At 31.1% G+C, this 23506-nt stretch overlaps 1 protein-coding gene across 1 annotated transcript in view; it reads right to left on the reverse strand.

The window, feature by feature from the left end:
- Positions 1 to 23506, reverse strand: part of bnl (branchless) — a 291419-nt gene that overhangs the window by 23210 nt on the left and 244703 nt on the right. The window contains exon 2 of the mRNA XM_067048869.1: positions 9921 to 10024. Coding sequence (XP_066904970.1) covers positions 9921 to 10024 — 104 coding nt within the window. The remainder of the gene's footprint in view (positions 1 to 9920; positions 10025 to 23506) is intronic.

The following is a 23506-nucleotide window of genomic DNA, read 5'->3' on the forward strand; positions in this document are numbered from 1 at the left end:
TAGAAAAAAAAAAGAAGGAGAAATAGCACTCTACTACGAACGAACTAGCACATATAATTTTATGAATGGATTTTAAAAATGGATGGAAGTAAAAAGTTTCGAAAAGGAAAATATAATATAGATTAATTGGCATTTATTAACAAGGAAAGGAAAACTTCTTTTGTTAAAATACTCAAAATATAACAGGAAGCAATTCTGTAGGATATTATTTTGAAACATTTGGGATGATCCAGAATAAAAATTTACTTTAGTTATATTAAATATGATTTGTAATAATTAAAAATAACAAACATTTGGTTACTGTTACTAACATTTACTTTCACAATCTTCAAAATAACGACAGAATCACTGCTTATGATGAAGTACTACGAGAGATTTGGGATATTTACAAAAATTAAAATATATTATTTGAAAATCAATATTTGTTTATTCGTACTATGCCATATCGCTCATCCGATTGTTTTGGAGCTTTAGGCTAAATGGGTAGCATTTTCCTAAGAAGGTTATAGTATATTTCAATTTTTTCGGAAAAAAAAGTTATTAACAAAATTAAGTATTAGATTAATGATTTATTATAATGATTGTTTGAGAGTGATTTATTTCATTTAACACACACAAATTTGATCCAAATATACTCTCATCTTTTATTTTTAGACACTCTCCAACGTTTCGGCCCCAGGCCATTTTCAAGAAGACAACCAATACAAATTTTTGTTTTTATATAAATTACATTGTTTCTTTAACAACATACTAATATTTTTGGCTATACCTTAAATATTGATGTCATGCTCTTTAAAATCTTTTCTGCAGGCTGATTGCCTGAAACATATGCATTAGAAAGCATAGGTTTTTTTTTTTACGGTTATTATACGAGTATACCATTAACAAGTACATATACCGAAGAATAAGAAAAAAATGTTACTGATTCCATTAAAAAATATTATATCATCAGAAAATTATAATGAGACTTAAAGTAAAGAAGGCCATCAAAATTCATTTAGGGAAAAGGAAATCATATCCGTTTTTAGCGTCGTCTGAAATTCTTAAATAGCAATTTTCTAAATTCAAAATTAAAATTTTTTCCTTGATTTATTTGGAAGATTTTTTTTATAGATATAATCATTCATAACTCCTCAACATCTTATCCTATTCCTATGTTGGAAAGCTGAATGTCTGTTCTGTTTACCGATATTAATTTATTGTTTCATAATTTAGATTTAATTCCGTTATAAGGGCGAATATTGTTTTTCAAAAAAAGAAGAAACTTATCTAACGTTTTATTTTATACCACTTCACGTTTTGTACTTTAGATTACTTGAGCTGTGTTGAAGTCAGTTCTATTTTTTACTATATATTTTTATTATATAATCTTATTCACCTAATCAAAAGGCAGGTCTTCGATAGCTGCATTAGCCCAGTGGTCACTTATGGATGCCAAGTGTCACTATAGCTCAAGAGAGGAAATTACAGGTGTGGCAAAATAATATTGGAAGAAGTATTATGATTGTGAGAAAAAGAGCTTCCGAAAAATGCTTGGATCCAGAAAGAAACAGGACTCACTGACATACTGAAGATGACAAGATTGAGCAAATGGAAATGGGTAGGGCATCGCCTTAGGTGCGAAGATGACAGATGGTCAAAAATTGCCACAGAATGGACTCCATACGACCTTCAAAGAAGATGAGGACGTCAACAGAAAATATGGAGCAATATGTTCAAGAGGATGGCAGGGCCCCTCTGGTGAAGAGCTACTAGGGACAGGGATTTCTGGAAGGAGAAATGGAAAGAACTCGCCTCCCAATAGGACTGGTCACCCCGGGAAGTGCTGACTATTACTCCCGAAAGGGAAGGCCTATGCAGGAAAGGATGCAGAATGATGGAAAGAAAATTGATAGAAGCTAATGTTTTGTCAATTATTATATGTATAAATTTATTTATTTATTTTTATTTCTTCTCTCTATCTTCTTGAAATGTTTGTATTGTATTTTTTATCATTTTAATTTATTGCATAAATAAAAGGCTATTTCATTTCATTCACCTAATTTAAATAGATATTATTAGCAATTGAATCAATCATTAATTAAATGTATAAATAACTAAATATATTAATTTAGATAAAAATTTTTATTGTATTTAATTATTTTATCTGCATCCCTATTATTAATAAATAATATTACATGACAAAATGTTTGTCGAGTTTGCAATGGGATTCATTCAAATCCCGTCGAAGATTCTAAAATAATAATCGTGTTATCCTGACATCTCGTTCCGCTCTTACACCACCCTTCAATTTACCTTTCTAACGATTCGTTCTCCATTCTCTCTAAGAACTTAACACTCCCATTTCTACTACCTCGACTCTATTGATGTGAATACTATATATAAAGTTTTGGTCATCCAACCTTCTAGTCTTCAGTCGACTACTCATTCTTCTGCCCAATTATTAAGTGAGATATTTTTCAAAAAACTTTCATTTCAAAAATTTTTGATTTCAGGGAAACAGACGGACAAGGCAATATTGTGAGAAAATTAAAAAAAAAAAAAAAAAAAGAACCAAAGGAGGAGATTCTAGTTTGATCTAAATATTTTCTTGAAATTTTCATTCAACTTTGAAGAGAAGAATGTAAATTGTAAATTATACAACCTTAATTTGTTTATTTGCTAATGTGAATATTTATTCAACCGTTCAACATTTCATCATAACTCCTAAATAAATCAAATTAGTTTGATGGAACCATTCTATATAGAAAACGTATTTTTAATTTTTCATCCTCCATTTTCATAATACTTTCTATCAAATTTAGGGTTATATAAAATATAAAAATTTACTTTATCATAATTATTTTATGAAGCTGAATACAGTTTAAAAATAGATAATTAGTCATAATTAAAAAATAATGTAGATAGAAAATTAGTTCAAATGAAGCCACTTCAACTTATCAAACAATAGAAAATCATTTAGGAAGATGATATTGCCGGATTCGGAACTTAACGGTTATTCTCATTCTTATTAGCTGTGTTGCCAAGTCATATCTAGGGAGGACCTCTTTTTTTTTTTTTTTTTTTTTTTTTGTACCATACAACCTGGGTATTTTTGAACTAGCTGTGTGTCTTTAATATGGAAGCAATAATTTAAATACAATTTTTATATATACTGTCAACTACGATTTCATACAAATCAACGACGCAAAACTTTTATTTTTTGAGTGAAGTTATTAACAATTTAATATTAAACAAAAAAAATTCGCTCGGTAATGTTTAAAACATTCAAATTTACTAAGTAACAACCGACTTATTAAATACTTATAATTTAGTATCTAATAATTTATTGATTCAGTAATAAATAAAGCAATGTTGAAATAGGATAGGAGATGAAAGGAAGCAGTAAATCTGTCCTTATGGTCAATAAAAAATAACTTTAATCGTAATTTTGCACTAATTATATGATTTTAATTTTTTTTTTTCCAAGAACCATTCCGAACACATATGTTTAGGACTAAATTACTTATAGTGCAATATCAATGAGACATGATGAATTCGATTTAAGCAAATTTTACCATCCTGCAGGTATACTTTGTCTAGAGTCCTAACGAACGTTAAGTGAGGAATAAGAAAGAGTGTTAATAAAGACAATGATCCTGCAATACTGGCAATGGCAAAGCAATCAGTGTACCGTTAGCAAGCTGAATAAATCCTTGCTCAGTCTCTTTTGTAGTCATCAGTCGTCCCGGTACAGTCTTCAGTTCGCAATACAAGAGCCATTTATCCATAACATCGGTCCGATGAGGATAGTTCAAGTTTTCTAAATACATAAAAAATATCAGGCTTGCTTAATTAAGCTCAGTTTTTGAAATTAAGATTATTGAAAACATTTTTTTTTGGGAGGGTTAACCATTTTTTAAATTAAAAAACTTAGAATTTGTTTATTTAGAATCTGATAAGTAAAAGGATTTGGAAACATGTTATAAGTTATAGTTAAAACAAAGTTCGTTAGAAAGCTAGAAATATGTTATTTATCGATTAAAATGCACAAAAACTTTTATTTTACAATAGGAATGTAATTATAAATAAAAATTAAATAGAATTGATCAAACTGAATAACAATAAAAATGTTAAAAAACAAAATATATTTTACACTAAGAACAGAATTATAAATGACAATTGAATAAAACCAGTCGATGTAAACCATGGTAAATAATTATCGGATAAGAAAACTTTATTTTACTATACCATAGTTCAGTACATGTTTGGTCACTACCATTGCAAAGTCCAGTCATTATAGGTCTATCCTACTTACATTCATATCTTTTCTCTATTATCTTGATATTCTGGTGTAATCGCTGGCTCTATCAGTTCATGGCTGAAATCTTTGTTGGAGGAAATCTATCCAAATGGCTTTGTCCAAAAACTAACTTTGGTACTCACATTAGCTCCAAGTGTTTCCAAATTCTGAAATATTTTAGGGACTATTTATTGATATTCTGTTGCTACGTAGCTTCTCCAAAAATTATACTGATACACTGCTCCTCCATACATCTAATTCAACTCGACTCACAGTGAATAAACCAACTTGATGTTTCAGTCCTTATATTAGTCCATTTTAGTCACAAGGGAACGAGCCCCCTACCTGACTAAAATTAGGTTTTTTCAGTTTGGCTGGAATCGTCTTGACTAGTAAAATTCTTAGTACATTTTTTTCCAACGTTTTCGCACATATCCCTGTTGACAGTGTTGGATTAAATTCTAAAATAAAAAAACGCCTAAATTTGAAGTAGATGGTCCAGGATGCAGTCAAGAAGAAAGAAAAATAGTAATAACTATTAATTTTCTATCGCCGTTTCGTTATGGTCTCTATTTACACTCCCACCTTACATCCCTCATGAAGACCTACAATGTAGATCGAAACGTCCGTAGAAAATAAATAAATAGTAATTAATATGTTTCTTTCTTCTTGACTGCATCCCGGACCATCTCTTTAAAAGCTGTACACTATTCTTTTTTATTTTATTTTTTATTTCAATATTAGTGGAATTTTCATTTTTAACTCTTGAAGTACTACACTGTTACTTTTAACTGAATGTAATTTCAGATAATATATTCATGAATAAGGAAAGTAAAATTGAATTTTTCAAATAAAAAAAATGCAATGTATTTGTCTATACTTGCTTATCGAACAGATTCGACTTTAGTTTCTTATTTATTTCAAAAAATTAATTAGGATATTATTTTACTATAAAAAAACACTTTACTGACGGAAATTGACAACAGCCACATTCCATGTCCTAGATCAATTACGCAATGGAGGGGCAAGATATAAATAAGATAACAAGAAAGTGGTGATTAAATGCGAAACTTTGGTGTGGGGAATGATTATAAGATATTTATATGAACTGTTTTAAAAATTACAATTTTGTGTATTTTAAATTATTTGACTTAATTCCCTATTTTTTAATTCATTATTAATCCCTTTCAGTGCATTATAGCCATCTAATTTTAAATGATTTTAGGCATAGTGACTAAAAAAATTTAAATATATGGGAATTAAAAATGTCCATGACGATCATTCCCCGTGTGACTTATCTAGAAAAAGAATCTAGTGTGACTAATAAAATGTTAATCAATGTAACCACGGAAAAATAATGGTGAAATTTTATTTTTTGGCAAGAAGGTTACATCTGCATACTTGATATTGCAAGTATTGATGAAGAACCTTCAGATATACACTAATTAAGCCTAGTTCGTTTTTTCCTGTCACGACTTAGGTGCTAGTTAAAATCACCACTACATAAAATTGCTTGATGGAGCATTTCTGCCATAGATGTTTATTTATTTCCATGTATAGAATAGCTGTTTATTTAGTTGTATAGACAGACTAGATCACTTTTGAAATATTTGTTAAAACGGGGAGAGGAAACTTTAAAATAGTTAAATCGGGCAATATTTAAAAAACGCATAAAATTACAAAACGGCTTGAAATTTAAAAGTTTTAAATTATATTTAATTGAAGTCAAAATAAAAAAAAATAAATAAAAGTTTAAATGTGGGAAAATTAACACAATAATATTTTTACACCTGTCAATAATATATTTATGTTATAATATAATATGTATTATTATTATTGAAAGCATTATTATGATATAAAGATAACTATTCATGTAACGCCAAATTGAAATGGTTTAATTTTAATAAGAAAATAATAAATATATATTATAAAGCATTAGTAATGTAAAGAAATAGTTTTTAATAGACACAACAATTTTTTTCCGGAAGAGTGTTAATATTATTGAATTTTATTCATGAGCTGTATAGATATTTTTTAAATAACATAAGAGCAATACATTGCAACATAATTAAAATTGATCACTAATTATGTTACTTCTGAACTGATCAAGGGAAGTGTACATTTAAAATGAAATTGCAACCCTGACCATCCTCTTCAAACTAAAATTAAAGTATTTTATGTTTAGAGAGAAGGTGGAATATGTATCGATACATCTATCTAAAAACATTTCCTTACATAAAATACTTCTATTATTTCATGCATTCAAACATTCCCTCTTGGGACGGAGGCTGCGAATTCAAATGCCTTAAAAAAGAGTCAGTAATAACTATTTATCTATAAATTTACGTTACTAAATTAATTAATAAACATATTTAGAGTATAATATTCATCTACTTTGTACAGTAATTCATTTAAAAAAATAAATTATATTGATTTGATCTTATTACATTAATCTTTCAAAATTAAATGCTCCCTATGATGAGTAAGATCAAATATTGTTATCAATATGCAACCGAAAATGTATATATATATATTGTTACTAATGAGTATTAAATAAATTAATGGCCTAGCACATTAAGTTACCATTTATAAAAATGATAATTAAAATATGTAATATGAATTATTATATTATGCCAAATAAAAGATTATAATGTAATTCAGAGTAGAATAAATAGTAGATTGCTTCATCTCCTAAAGTAGGTATTATTAAATAATATTATGTCAGGATTATTATAATGAAATTTCGGGAAAATTTTATATTCATTCTAACAATAGCACTATAAAGGAATAACTCTTGTTGTATTAATATTTTCAATTTTGACATATAAATCGTCCTTGTATATAAATAAACTTAAATTGAGACTATGCTTTAATGGACTGGATAGTGAGTAGTTATTGCTCACTTTAAACAAGCTGATTTTTTTTTTTTTACCTGAAACAGAAAGGTGTTTGTACAATTTAGTTTTATTTTTAAAGAAAGATGATAAAGTAGGGAAGTAATTTAGTGTAGGGGGTAGTACTTCATTTTCTGGTCGTTAACGTGTGCTAACGTTATAACTAGAAACCATTTTCAAACCATTGATCTTACATAGGCCTTCAATGCTCTTTTTTTTATATTGATGATTTTTTTTGTATCAGCTGGGATTCCAACTCTACTCTCAACCTGGTAAGAAGTATTTCACGAATAGCGTGGATTGGTGTCATGAGATAGAGGAGTTAAACAAGAAATACATGGCGTTTACCATTGTGAGCTTCTTCAACCACAATTCATCCGAATAAAAGATTTTACTTCAAGCACCAAGTATTGGTCGTAATATTTTTCTAGACAACCTAATACAAAATAGATGAATATAATTCCCATAAATTAAATCTGTTAAATATATAAATTAAGTATAACCTTTAATCAACCATCTGAAACGCTTCGAATATGCATCAATGTTCGAGGAAACGTGATTTATTTTTTATTAAGAATAACAAAGAGCAATACCTTAATTTTTTGAAATACTGATTTAAAACGGAGGAATGTTATAGCCTAATTCAGTTTCACATCGATGTAAGGGCCAACAAACAATAAAGCATCAAATTTATTAAGAAGAAGAGCGAAGTTGAACAACGACCGAATGATAATACTAAACTATAAAAGACACTGGGGCCCGAAGCGGCGACTATAAAACCGTGACAAATGCCATCCTGGGGCTATTACAATAGCGACACAGAGCATCCCTTTACGATTAGAGATAGCGGCCCTAGTATCTCGTTAGTAACCAATTTGTCGGCAGATATCCCCACCAATAACTGACAAGTCCAATAACGTTCCCAGATAGAGACGTTCCCTCCTCGACAAATTAGGAGCGATCTGTCGGTTTTTTAGGTCTTCCTATTGGTGGAGATGGACCACGCCCACCCCTTTATCAGCTGCTATGGGTGGTCGTGTGCCGGCTTTAGGAGTTTATTGATATTGGTCAATGATGTCCTCGAGGGCGGAGCTTTGGGCCCTCCGGTGATAGGGCCCTATAAGGGATAAGATAGTGAAGGGAGAGAGTGCCTCGGGTAAAGATAACTATTTCGGAGCAGTCCACAGAGAGATAAGGAGAACCTTATTTGAGGAGACAGGGCGCAGTAAAAGATATCTGCCTGGCTTTACATTCTTCCTAGGTTTTATTACAAAATAAGAAAATCATTACCTTCATTTAATACGACCTAAAATTTTAAACCAATACCTTAAGTAAGTCGTTCAAGCTAGCATTCTTCAGGGAAACATAAGTTCTAAAGGAAAGTTCTGAGATCAGTTAGATTTTTATAGTACAGTCAATATATGTTCAATATGACCGCGAGTGGTATAGCCGAAGAAGACGAGTCCGATACCTTCCTGAAATTATAAAATACTTCCACTAATCCAATAATTATATAAACCTATTTTTTTTATTATTTCATACCAGGAATATGCGCCTGAAATTGGAAAACGGCGTGAAACCCGCAGCTTCCGCACTCCATGGTGGCCTTACTTATCTGACTTTTCAAACAAACAATTATAGCGAGGAGGATAATTATTGGTCGACGTACGACACGTTCCAATCTCACGAGAGGAAATCATAACGAAAAAAGGCCATCCTTTCCCGCCGGACCCGCCCCACTAAGACCCCCGGAGAGCGACGGTCCTATATCACTTTTGAAATATTTGCGTAAATCGGGAAGAGGAGAATTAATGATAGTTTAAACGAACATCAATCAAAACGCGCCTGTGATTGAAAAACGGGATTAATGACAACCATGAACTTAAATTCAGCTCATCTCTTAACTACAAAATCTCCTATGTAGCCCTCCTATTCTTACTACAGTAAAAGGAGAAAGATTAGATCTTTATACTTATATGTATATACTTTTAATCTTCTGTTTTATGTCAGATTATAGGGGTTCTGAAAAAAAATTATAAATAATAAACTTTGAAATGGAAAATATTATTTTGTAAATTTTTAATAATTATTTGTTGTAAATTAAACGAAACCGGTGGTTTCTATCCAGTAGAAGTCAACAGACCAATAAGCCTGAAACTGAAACATGTACGGCCCACCCCACTCAAGAATTGATGCAAAAAGAGATTATTAGGTTATAAATATTATGTAATACAGTTGTAAGCAATTAAAATTCATACACGAAGATAGGTAAAAGACAGTTCTGACAATTAGTTTATGCAAAACAAGTGCTGCCGGGCCCTCCCGCAGCCCACCTACGGTCCGTGGACCACCGGCTGGGAACCAATGGTGTATTCGGAAAAGTGGAAGGACAAATCCTCTTTTCTTTTTTCAAAATACTGGTTACACTACTGGAGGCAGTTGTCATTAGACCCAACAAAATAGTTTTTTAAATAACTTATAAATACAATTATAAACTATATTAAATCTATGCCTTGGGACAACAATCAATATCGATTTAAGGTTTCTAGATTTTTATGTAACGCATGCAAAATAATCAATGTTCTCTGAAAGTCTGTAACTATTATTTTTAGATATCATAAAAACAAACTAATTTCTGGAACCCTTATTTTTCAGGGATATAGGATATCGTTTGTTGTGCCAAGCCAGAGGTATTACATAATACAAAGTATATTAGAAGTATAATAATAAATATACTGACTCACCGACGCGTAAGGGAAGCCGCAGATGTCCATGCAGAGGTACATGCAAGTTGCTACCCCCTGGATCTTCACCTTCCCGACAGTGACAGAGCTCCTCTGCAGTACCGCTGAAACAAAATGCCTACATTTCGTTTGTCGATACAGCCGCCCACATTTTAAAATTATTGCTATTATATATACATGGGTTAGTGAAAAAAATGATATAAAATAACAAGAACATAGAAAAATATACATTAGTTTTATCATGCTTTTAGATCAAAAATGAAAAAAAAAAAGTGTTTGATTTATTCATTAATCTTTTGTACGTTTTGGAGATACTGCGTCCTCTTTTGAGTGTCTGTACTCTGTCCCAGTATTATTAGGTGAATTAGAAGTTTTAAAATACGGAATAACTCCAATGAAATATGGTGAATGATAATTTTTTTTTTCAATTTTTGAAATAAAGGCGATATAAAAAAATAAATGAAATATTTGTAATAAAGAAGGTAAAACTTTGAAACTTTTTTTTTTAGGGTCGATAAATTGATGGTTTATACATATACAAAAAATGACAAGACTGGTAATGAAAGATCTGTAATAAACATTCAACTAGTTCAAATTTCATATCATTCCAGTCATCCCTGTGATATTAAATCAAAATCACAAGTTTCGTGTTGAATGAGAAGTAGGTGATAACTCGTAATATTGTTATTTTTACTTGCATACACATTTCTACTTGCCAGGAGAAGTGAATGAAGAAGGGTAGATTCATAGGAAAAACTAGATAATTAAGAAATCTAGTCTAATGAAGGGAATATTATAATACTATACCAATAAAATTACTTTAAAAACGGATTGGACCGCGTAATCTGATTTCATAACATTAAAATAGTTCAAAAAAACGGTTTCAATAAAATACCTAATATTGAAAAATATGAGCTATTTGGCCTAAAAAAAAAAAAACTTGGTAGGGTAGAGTACCTACAAATTTAATTAAAATAGAGTAAAAAAAATTATTCACCCTTTACAAATTTTATTTTGATAATTTCAGAAGTTTATAACTTAGTTGAGATCTCTTCTCCTTTAAAAAATACGGAACATCCATGATTTTAAGTCTTGAATTTAAACAGTTATTAGTATTAGATCATTTTATCTAAATATTAAGCTAAAATAATTAGCTTGTCTATTCGAAATCCAATTCAAACAAAGAATTAAAAGTTTTTTAAGGAATAAATTAATGCAAAGGATTAGAGAAGAAAACGGGTTTTAAAAAAAAATAATTAATATAATCTAGTAGCTTTTGTAATTAGAAGTAACTGGAAGAATAAAAAGTATGAAACGAGTAGATGGATTAAGGCAAGGCTTTTGAATATATTAAGAATCCTTTTCTTTTTGATACAATAGGTAGCTACAAAACAAATCTTTCGCAGAAGTTTCAATTTCATAAAGTAGAATTTAAAAAACAACAAGAAATATATAAATGGAAATAATGAAAATTATTTTTCAGTCTTTATGTTCACAATCGTTTTCAAAGAGAGGAAATGAAAGGAGTTAGGAAGAAAAATAGAGGGTGAGCGAAAGAGAGAGAGAGAGAGAGCTTGTAAAGGAGCAGAAGCGTACTGCTGCCGCCGCTCGGTAAGGACAAGAAGTGAAGACAGGTCCAGCGTGTTGGAGAGTGGTGGTTCAGTTTTCGGAACACATTCTTCTGTAATTGTTGGCGGGGGAAGAGCGACGAAAAAACGGCGGACCCCCTGCGGTAATTCAGAAAGAGCTGTGGTCATAAAAAGAGGAGTGAGACAGGACAAAGCTTTTAAGGAAGTACATCTGTTGTACCGTTGGGTCCTCTGGGGTCAGCCCTCAAGAGGAAGCTCCTCCTTCGATAGGCCACTGTCCAATCAATACGAGGCAAATAATTAAGACGAACCTCTCCAGGTAGCAACTTTCTTTAAATGACCTCATTCTAAAAAGAAAGAGAATATCAAATGCAAAAAACTAAGTAGTACATGCGTGTCCAACGATTGGGTATAACAAGAATTTCAGAAGGATGATGAAGAGATATTTGTGATCTAAATTTGATAAGGAAGTTTCCAGTGCGAAATAAATTTTCGTAGAAAAATAAATATTTTTTTACTTTCACTTATCTATAAATGGATTATAAATTAAGGAGGAGTTTTTAAATCAGGAACTATTTAGAATTTGAGTTTTCGACGGAAGTACCCGTTTTGAGGACCTCTATGTCCAAATAAGAAAGTCTTGTAAATGTTACGTATTAAGAGCTCAGCTCGAAAACAATAAGTTGGGCGAAACTAAAATTACATACTTCTTAGGCGAATTTATGTCTGGTATGTTCCAGCAGGTTTTTCGATGTAATCGGCTGACATTTCGTTTATATTTCATTCAGGTTTCAGCAATCAGCTCTAATAATATTGACTAAACGGAATATATCAAGGTACAATTAAATGGTCCTTAGTATCAGCCAGGTCTTTCTCTCATTGATATAGCCCAGCAGGAGATAAATACCCAATATCCAAAATAGCTTCTCTAAAGTACATTTAATTTTGTTCCTTTGAAATAACTAACCATTTTACATTTTTCTTTGTAATGACAAATGGTTAAATATAAGCCATTGAAAGATTTGTTAATTAACCTAAAGAGATAAGAACAAAAAATTTTTTTTTCAGATTTACGGAAATAAGAGAATCTAGACGGATTATATAACGTTGGAGACCCGAAGATTTTAGAAAAAAATAACATATACTTCGTAACATATAAAGACGTAATGAAAAATTACGAAAATCTCACAAATAAAAGGTCCGTCTTGGACATATCTGTTCTATAATATCTGTTCTGAAACTAGTGAGAATTAATTTCAATTCGAAGATGATAAGTGAAAGTTATGTGATGCGAATTTTTGTAAATGAAAAGGAATGCTACACTACATAAAATTTATAAATACCTACTTAATTATTTCTCACAATAATCTAACATATACCGGTACCACATAGTGACCGTCTCCTAGATCACTTCATTTCCCGACCGACCAGAACCTTACCGACAGGTGCCAACACTACCGCTGGCATTTTTGGGATTCCTGGCGGCAGAGGATACCCAACACCGTCCGAGTTTTACGACTTTTCGGGCTAAGGCTCGATCACTGATTATCTCAGATCATCGATGGGCAGTGTAAGACGATACCTCTACATTTCAGCTGCGATTGATGGATGGATACCCGTCGGGGGCCTTCTTTTATCGCCTCTGTCCCTTCTTCAACATATCTTGTCTCAGCCGATAGCTCAACCTAACTGTGACAATACGTCTATCAGCATTTGTTAACACTATTGAATCTTGAGTGGGAAGGAATGTATTTTATCGCTCACCGCTAGTTTTTGTTTTCTTTAGGCTGCTGAAAATTGAAGGAAGAGTGAGAGTAATAGAAAAAATATGAGTTCCTCAACTGTCTATAAACTGCAACTAACCTACAATTAATTTTTAGAAATAAATTTAATTAAATAAAATATTAATTTTAGAAATAATTTTTTTATTGAAATAATATTCTCCATATCCGAATAAATCTGAAATGTTCGCGTTCAAATTCCACATGACCCTCGAAAATAACCTCAGTTTTCCTAAGAGGTTTTTTTTAATAGACTTCCTTGACTGTAAACTTTTGGATTATATGTAAAACAGTAGGATGCCTGTCTCCATAGGCCTTAGCGCAAAGCAGTAAGAAGTTAAATCAAATATAGAGCCTCATAAAGAGTTATGCTGTTATTATTATTTTTCATTTATTTAATTTTTTGCCTTCCCTAATGAAGATTTCTCAATCCGCCTCATAACCAGAAAAATACGATGCTTAAAAAAAAGAAACTAGGAATTAAACAAAATGGTGGCATATTTCGTGATGGATTAAAGTAGAAAATTACAAAGAACACAACATTTTATTAGGGATCCTTATAATTGGGAACTATTGAAACATCATTTAATAACTTTTATTTAACAATTGATGGTTTCATACAAGCAATAAAATAATATTTTGAATTTTTAGGAAACATTGACTAACATAGCAGTTAAAGGGAGCAATAAAATTAATAAAATGAGGCATTATTTAACCGTGAGTCAACCCTGTGGGTTCTAGAGCCCTCCTGCGGTCCACCCAGCCTCATAAACCGAGTAAAAATCTGGCGGTGGAGCGTGATTCTGACCAAATTTTTTTGGTTTTCATGCACAACAGTTGATCTAGCAACAGAACTTCCTAGCAACCCTTCATGAGTAATACAGTAGTTTTTTTTTCCTAACCGAGACAAATGCTATGTCTAACCAAAAACGTTATATACTTTGCTCTAAAAAGTTGAATATCACCAAATTCCGTTTTTACTTTACACTACTTTTGCATTCAACGACTCATATATCGAAGACAAATTTATGACTTTATGAAATGCATGCATAAGTTTCAAATTTCACGATATGATATATAGAAACAACAGAATATTGGAGTGCTTTCTCGAAATGGGTTGTTTAAATGTTATTGCTATTTTATCTTTATAGATTAGTTCAAGTTATCTGGTTATTAATTCTAATGATGTGTGAAATAAAATCTTATCTACAATACAATAATTTATATCGAATCAATTAACACCATTCCATAAAACTGGATAGGACATTTCACGCTCAATTAAGTTGTCACTGAATGACAAATTGCAATAAAAGAGACAAGTGTGGTGTTCAATGAAAACAGAACTTTGGGAAGGATAAAATTGAGTGAATGATAATAATAAAAATATTGCAATCCAGAGAATGAGATAGTACGAAAACTTATGATGATAATATTTAATTTTACCTATCTGAGAGAAGAAGAGAAGACAGTGATGCGGGAGTATGCTCAAGATGGAACTTAGCGACTTTGTGTTTCGGCATAAAAAATCTTGAATTTTTGAAGCTCTAAAATAAGATGTAGGTCGAACCTGTTATCTATTTATTTTTTTATTATATAGTTGATCTTCATACAAGCCATGTAAGTTCATTAAAATTACAGTTACTACCACGGTTGAGAGGGAAATGCTGGGAACTTAATGACTTCTTGACTTATGCCACACACTAAATAAGCAGATTATTTTTCCCAAGAAAAACAAAACATTAATTGTCATTATTAGTATACGTTTTAGCCGTGTATTTTAATATAATTTTCATTAAACTACTTCACCAAACACAAGATAATATTAATAAAATAATGATATAGAAATATTACAGGACATATGTTACATATTTATAAGTTTAAAACATAAAACAAACATTTCCTCTGTTTTCTTGATCGTTTATGATGTAATACCAGCTCATAACTTTCTAAATAATTGTTATGAAATATGAAGACTTAGGACTTATGGACTTATGGAGTCTATGAATATATCTATTTTAATATAATATCAGATAATCCAATTAACACTCCAAATTATAGCAACTAGTTGATTAGGCACCGTTAGCCAAAATGCTTTTCTGTAAACAAGCTATAAGAAAAAATAATAATAATAATAAACAAAACTATATATTTATTTAAGACTTGCAGAAGAACAATCGAACGGAGAAAGGTTGGAACATGAAATGGAGCATAATTTGAGAGACTAAAGAATGAAGCCCTCCTTAGTGGATGTGGCGCTGCGCTAATGCATAGATCACCGTGATTTACCATGTTGTAAATAATGGAGATTACGCTATCTATAAATAAGTCACGGTTTATATTAAACAAACAAGGAGGATATTTCAATAAGAGTCCTAGAACCGTGTTGTCATAAGAGTCATTCACCTTTCGAGAGGCCTTATCTTTCTGCGAATCCATTCCTCACGTAACGAACTATGTCTGATCGCTACGAGGGCTAGCAGCGATCGGATGCAGTTCTACGAAGTAGATATCGATACTTCTCAGGATAAGTTCATATACCAAGTATCAGTATATAAGACCTATTGGTTTCCAAGAGTCACATAGTAACACGAGGAGGCCCCTCACCTCCGGACTCAAATAGTTGCTGAACGGATAGCTCATAAGTAAAATTAAATATAACAGGTAACCTTTAAATACCAAAGGTAGTAAAAGGTAAGACACAAGACGAATTACTTTTTCTTTCTACACAGTAATGCACTACTAACTCACATTTTATTTCTGTTTTAGAGGGCTCGGAAAAAAAAAAAAAAAAAAAAAAAAAAAAGAGTCACATAAGGTGTATTCAACACTATCTTTGTTGTAGAAAAAATATGATTAAGTATACTGCAAACCATAAAAAAAAATCAAACAGGTATCTCATCAAAAACCAAGACTGTTCATCAAGTTTAAGGCACTTGTAGTTTAGTAACGTTTAGTTATCGGTCGATAGATAGGTAGATACTGATTAGTAACTGAAATGAACCACAGGTCGAAATAAAAATCATAATTTATCACTAATTAGTTTAAATAAATTTTTAAAAAACCTAAATGTAATACATTTAAGATTTTCAGTTTATAAATAGAATTAGTGCAAAATGAATGTGTGAAAAAAATATATTTTGACCACAAGCAAATTAAAAACACGTTTAGAAGCTGAATTCTAAATATAATATTATAATAAATCGAGGCATCCAGTGTTATAATTGAAATTATGTTGAAAGTTTAAGGTCCGAGAAAGGAGGTGGACCAACGACGCTCATTGGATAGAAGGTATGCAATTCTGACAAAGGATGGCAGAGAAGAGGCTGGGACATTGCAAGAGGAGGGGCACCAATAGCCAATTAGGGATGATCTCTCAGCCCTAACTACTAAATAAAAACGAATCTTTCTACGAAGATAACATTTACTGGTAAATCACCAGATGAAGTCCTGGTATTTATTTTACAGAGCAATATTGTTATGTTTTTGTTTGGTGGTAACGCTTGGGAATTCCGAAAAGAAGGGAATGAGTGTTAAAACGGCCCTAATGGGAGCATTCATCACAGTCCCTTAATGAAAAGTCTTGTTGCTCCTTCGTCCTTTTTAGCAGAGGAAGTCCTTTTGTACCTTCTTGAGGTAGGATTAATGGATCGTCAACAGGAAATGTTACATAGCCTCGTTATCTCGAGTTGGTGATACCCTGGCACCAAAGAAAAGATGTAACAGACCTCAATATCGACTAGTCAAGGATGTCCAAACCTACAAAGAGGTGTATGTTTAATATTCCTTTCAAGTACCGTGTCCATGAAAAGGATGTATGTAATAAGATATGCAGCCGAACAGATAAGGCTGACTGAAAACATGCAACAGCTTCATTACAGTACAACACCTGCGATCCGATTCATTGGACTTATCGGCGTTTTACATACCATGGGGAAGAATGAAGAGGAATTCCGTGTTCATGGAGAAATGATCTGATCTGGAACTGATTCGATAGCTTAACTAAATAAAATTGAACTACATATAATCGTCTTGTTTGCGAAATCTATTTTACGAGCTTGGCATTAGTTATTTTTGTAAATGGAATAAATCAGTGAGTGCATAGTATGTAGAGAAGAGTACTGAGGGTTACTGACTACGGTTATAGACTGAAAACTTTACAAGACTATCCAATTTGATTAAGTACACGAAACAAACAGAGACACGACCGAAATAAAGAGATACGTACAGTACTTTAACGGCACTAGAGATTTGTTTTAAACCCCACCCATCATGCTTCTCCTTCATCCTTCTTATTCAGGATATTTCTTCCATTTAATAGGATAATGTTCATTTTGTTTAGCTAATCTTCGTCCGCAAATAACAAATATAAGCTTACGAACCATACGTATATTTAACATGTTTGCATCGTAACTTCTATTTCAAGGAATCAAAATATGAAGAAATAGCTATAGAAAAAGGAAGAAGTTATAACGTCCGTGATATCCGAGCTTTAAGGAAATTATAGAGAACCTCAAATGCAATAGGATTTTTTGAAAAATCAGCATTCATTGACAGAATAATCAAAAAATAAAAAAAAAATGAGGATTAACTTGGCAGAGATCCTTGCTGTAGCCGAGGCCATGCTCGAGTTGTTCAATATGCCTTGCCCAGGATAGAGTGCACATTCAATATTCATATTCACAAAAAAAAAAAAAATATCGCGGATTATTCTATAATTTTATGAAAAACAAATAAATCGCTTTAAAGCCCCCTTGAAATTATTTTAACAAAGAAACATTCTAATGTTTTATAAAGAAAAGTTTTGCTAGCTCGCTGTGGTGCGGTTTGGATTTATCAAGCTTAAATACTTTATTTAGTTATCGATTCCCACTAAACACACACACAAAAAAGCAAAAAATTGAACTTTTCTGTGTAGAAATCATAACGTCTAATATTATTAACTTAAGTTGCCGATTAACTGAAGTAACTTAGAATATGATAAACCTCTCCTGTAGTTAATATCGCGAGAGTCCAGTTAAATAACTGAACCTTCTCCGTATCCACATCCGCAACTATTTCGAAAAGGCGAAGTATGACCCAAGGCAGGACAAAGCAGGATTACCGCTTCCCGAAGAAGGAAGGATCTTTAAGATCTTAAGAGCTAACCGTTGCGGCTCATGTGCTAATCTTATAGCTTTCTCTTTTTTGTTTCTACCTCTAGGAGCTTTGAGGGAAACTAAAAGGACTTTCAAACTTATCTTACTTTTATTCAAATACTTCACACTTAGAAATACTCGTTCATTTAAAATTTTGATTGTGTTTATTACGAAGTGTCATGCTTAGCCTGTCTGTCTATAACGGATTTTGAAATTTCAAAAAAAGAAATTAGCTTTTCGTTTTAGCATAAAGGTTTTTTGGAATCAGAAGTCATTACCAAATTCCTTTACTAAAAAAAAAGTTTATTAAGTAAGAAAAAACATGTATATTTTACAATCAATAAGTTAATATCATTAATACCTTCCAACTAATATGCGATACTAAACATAATGTCAGGTTAGAAAAACAAGTGAAAAGAAAATTTTTGTAAAATTGTAAAATTTTAAATGAATTATTTAATGTTTTTTACAACTAAGGAAAGCCTTTTCCAAGACATACAATATTGATGGATAAATGGACGATTGAAGATATTTTAAAAGTTCAAAACCTTATTAAGAACAGAGAACAAAACATTTTTTGGGGGTTTACCGAAATGAAATCGAATAGTTTAAAATGTTTGAACACGGAGATAATTGTAATTATGTTAAAAATAAAATTTTCAGTTGTATTTTATTAATTAGCAGTGAAAAATTCTGACCGGCACATAACATTAGGCCTAGACAAAACATATTACTAAAAGATTTGTTGAAATTGCTGGACATAACGGAAAAAAAGAATTAGTTGGCCATCATTTCAATATAGATTTTTCCGCTTGTATCCACAGTTGGATAAATTGTACTTGAAGACTGAGTAGCTTAATACGATTACTGTATTATTACTGATTATGTAGTATTTTTGCAATCAATACTAGATAAAAGTTAGATAAAAGTAAAGTAATCGTGCTTATTATTTAGTACTTTGAGTACTTACTATTTCGAACAAAATATATGTAGATATATTTTTTCGATTTAGGTATTTTTTATTAGAGGAAATAACTACTCTGTTTCTCTTTATACTTAAGACATAAAAGTGTTTACGTTACTTCAAATTTTTAAGTAAGATGTGTTTTAATACAAAACTAATTAATTACGAAATTACTCAAAATTTTCAATTTCATCATATTTAAACTACAAGAAGCAATTTATAACAAGTTTACTTACAGTTTTTGATTTTGATATAATAAATTACAAAGGCACTCATGATTTTAAACTTTGATTTAATTGATTACAAAATTAATCATAACAGTTGAGTAAATAGATATTTAATTACACTTTGTCCTCAAATAGTAATCAAGTACGCACCAATGAGCGTACAGGACGGTCGATGTTCTGATTCGTTTCATTATTTTTCAAAATGTTTTATGGCAATGGGTCGTCACAGTAATAATAATAGATTAATTAGTTATTATTATTTAACTTATTAGTAATAATAAATTTCTTATAGAGGACAATTTTAATTAAACTATAATAACAACATTATCGCTTATATAATAGAATAATAACTCAGATTTGTCGTTTGAAAAATACAATGAGTCTACAACTATAAGTATAACATATTCGTAGCTAATCATTTCTCAGCTAAAGAAGACGCGTCAGTATAATGTACCCCAAACTTATTAGCAGTTAAAAATAAAATAATTTCTTTTAAATGAAGGAAAAATTCCCTTGAAACTTAAAACATCGTTAATTTATGATTTGGATAACGTTTCGGACCTCATATTGTCAATTTTCAAATCTAATCCCTAAAATCATACATAAATCATGAAATACTTTAAACAATCTTTAAAAAAAATTAGTTAAATCATCTTTCTAAATTAAAACTTTTTTTATTATTTAATTATAAAGTTTGTAATTATTATATTATTTTGTTTGTGTGTGTGTTAGACAGTAATACAAACTCAGTTTGTAATACAAATTCGAAATTTCTCACGATCACGATACTTTCTCTTAATATTTCGTAAAGAGGTAAGTGAGGGCCGTTTGTAGCCGAGATAGTTGAGACGTCACTCTTACCTAACTTCGGAAACTGCAGCAGCGGCGGTTCTAATCCTGCCTTGGGGGTCGACTTTTATTTATGTGGCGGTCCCACGAAATGAAAACGACCCCTCACCATGGTTAGAATAGGTTGGTTGCCTCTAAATAAAATTGGTCTCGAGGGTAATTAATGACGCAAATGAAAAATTAAAATGTGGGAAGAGGCAATGTTTTGCCCATTTAAATAAAACACTATTTCTTCCCTTGAAATATACTGTTTGTAATTTGTAATCACTTATTGTAAATACAAAGTTTAAACTTTTAATAAATTGAGGATTAAATACGTTTCATAAATAAAATTGCAGAATGCTATACTCTGCTTTGCTTCAGTAGTGACACATTTCACAAAAGAAAAAGTTTTGATTAATTTTTTTTTTTGGACGTATTCCTGAGATGTTACCTTAGCCTGGAGTTAATTTCCCTACTGACGTCCTTCTACATAATATTCTAAAGCTCACCTAAACCACAGTTTATACAATACGATTAATACCATACGATAAAAATTATTTTTGTGAGATGTGCCTCTATAGAAGAAAAAATACGTCTAAAAACAGTAAGAAAGTTGTTTTGTTTTTTTCGTATTTGAACTTATAATTATATGTTTCTGTATTATTAATTCGGTATAAAATGTATCTTTTATCAACGTTTTCAAATCATATGATTATTTGACCTTTTATTTACGCTATTCAATAAATAAATAAAAGATTTATTATAAGGTTTAAAGGGCGTTTTCCCCAGAAATTGTTTAACTAAAGAATATATGACCCCTGGCAAATAGTTCATAATATTATTTTTGAAAACAAAATATATGTATATTTAATAAGTTATTGTATGTTTAAGCGATAATAAGATATATTTAAAAAAAATACGGTATATTACAGTAATAAAATCTTACTCATCTATGTTAATAAAAGAAAATATAGATGAAAATTCAGTTGGGACCTATGGTAATAAATGTTATTTATGTGAACCTGACAACACCGATAGAACATTAATTACACTTGCTTACATTTAACGTCTTGAGATACCAAACAGAGTTCAAAAGAATGAGTATATCATAGCCAGCCAGACGTAGAGTAGCGATAAATCCATGACCATGTGTTTTTTTATTAAGTGTACACATACCTCGGGGGTAGCTACACTTGAGTACCTAAATCTCGTGAGTTAGATCTCAATACAGTTATGGGTAGATATATGGATGTGGTTGGGCGAACAATACATTAGGTACGTATAGGGCTGAGGAAGCAATGGATCTGTCCATACCCTGGCAGTAGATCAGGATAATCTCTCTTCGGTCGGAACTGTTACTCCTGGTACTCCACTATAATATTCCACTTCCAGGTCCAACTTTTGTAGGAGCTAAAATTCTAATGTGTTAACTTAAATTATAAGAAAATGTATAATGTAATAAAGTTAAAAATAAATTTCTTAATGTTCAGCTAATGGGCTGATTTTTTTTCATTCACTAATATATTAAGTGTAGTATTACTATCGGGAAAAATTTATATTTCGAATTTTCGGCGAAAATATATGTTTTAGAAATTACCTGATTCCAAAACCAACTCAAAAACGGAAAGTCACATAAAACGTAAGTTTAAAGAGGAGTACATTTGCTGAAATATGAGCCATAATAGAACTATTTACGTCCAACAATGTTGTATGGAACGTACTGAAAGATCAGTAATTTTAAGTAGGAACAACTATAAATAAATTTATTTTAGCAAATATCATAGAAACTACTATTCCTATGAAAGTAAAGGTCCTAAACTACTTTATAGTCCATTAAACTAGCTTTAATTTGAGTGCTAGTAGACATTTGTACGTCGAATGGTTATTGAGGTATAGATTTCTCAAAATAGATTCACTAAATACTGATATTTCAGCACATTTTTATGAAAGTTTGCTTTTTAACAGGCCTTATCTCGAGAACTATTGGACGTAAATAGCTCTATTATGGCTCATATTTCAGCAAATGTACTCTTCTTTAAATAATGTTCTTTTAAATTTTCTAGTGTTGTTGCTGGTTTTTAAGATATAAACCTCCGAATTAAAAATTAATTATTTTTAACGCTTTGAAATAGCCGCCATTTTTTATTCCCCCTACCTATACTCTGCAGACTCATCAGTTTCGACTAGTAATTATACATAGTTTTCATTAAAGTAATAAAAAATTGGGATGAGATAACTGCCTTTTTTTTCTTCCCGGCTCTTGTACTAGTTCCAACGGCCGAGACCGCTCGATCTTTTCCGATTGCGTTACTTTGTCATATTTTGATAAAAAGTTTTTATTGTTGTCAAGAGAATTACTTCCAGGAAATCTAATCAACAATTCGTTATTTATTAAATAAAAATAAAAACCTGAATGAAAAAGAGCTAACACCCGTTATTAAGCCACACAAATATAATTAAGCAAAATACAATTCAACACAATATTCACTAAGGTTATTTTTTTTCTTCAAGTATTTATATTTATTTAATTGATAAGGGTCAAAGCAGAAAACATTTAACTGATCTTCTGAAAACAAATTACAGTCCATCTATTCTTGCTCATTCAATACATTTCAATAAGCTCAGAAGTGCATAGACAATATCTACGGAATAAGTTGGGAACGATAAACTAACCTCCCACACAGAAATATAAAATAAGAGAGACAAGAAGACAAACAAGCCGTAGTGATTACACCTCCCTCGCCCCGAGCCAGGGATCGCTGACATAGGTTCTTGTGGGAACGACACGGCTAATCCCGTAATAAACTGAGTCTAATGACAGGATGGCCTCTCTGTATGTTTGTATTGTCTGGGAGAAAGTCCCTGTACTGTTGTCCCTGTAGGGGACGTGTAGCTCTTCTTAGTTTATGCCCGGGTCTACTTAAAAATAATTTAATAACTGTTTGCCTTTATAAGTGACAAGTTAGTTAGACAGTCGTAAATACATTTACAGTTATTTTGTTTATATTTATTTTCTTTTTTTTTCCTATTTAAAGCAGATAGACGTATGTATTCTACGT

This window comes from Halyomorpha halys, unplaced genomic scaffold (assembly GCF_000696795.3).
Source record: "Halyomorpha halys isolate HHAL.00 unplaced genomic scaffold, Hhal_1.1 Scaffold91.1, whole genome shotgun sequence".
Taxonomy (NCBI): domain Eukaryota; kingdom Metazoa; phylum Arthropoda; class Insecta; order Hemiptera; family Pentatomidae; genus Halyomorpha; species Halyomorpha halys.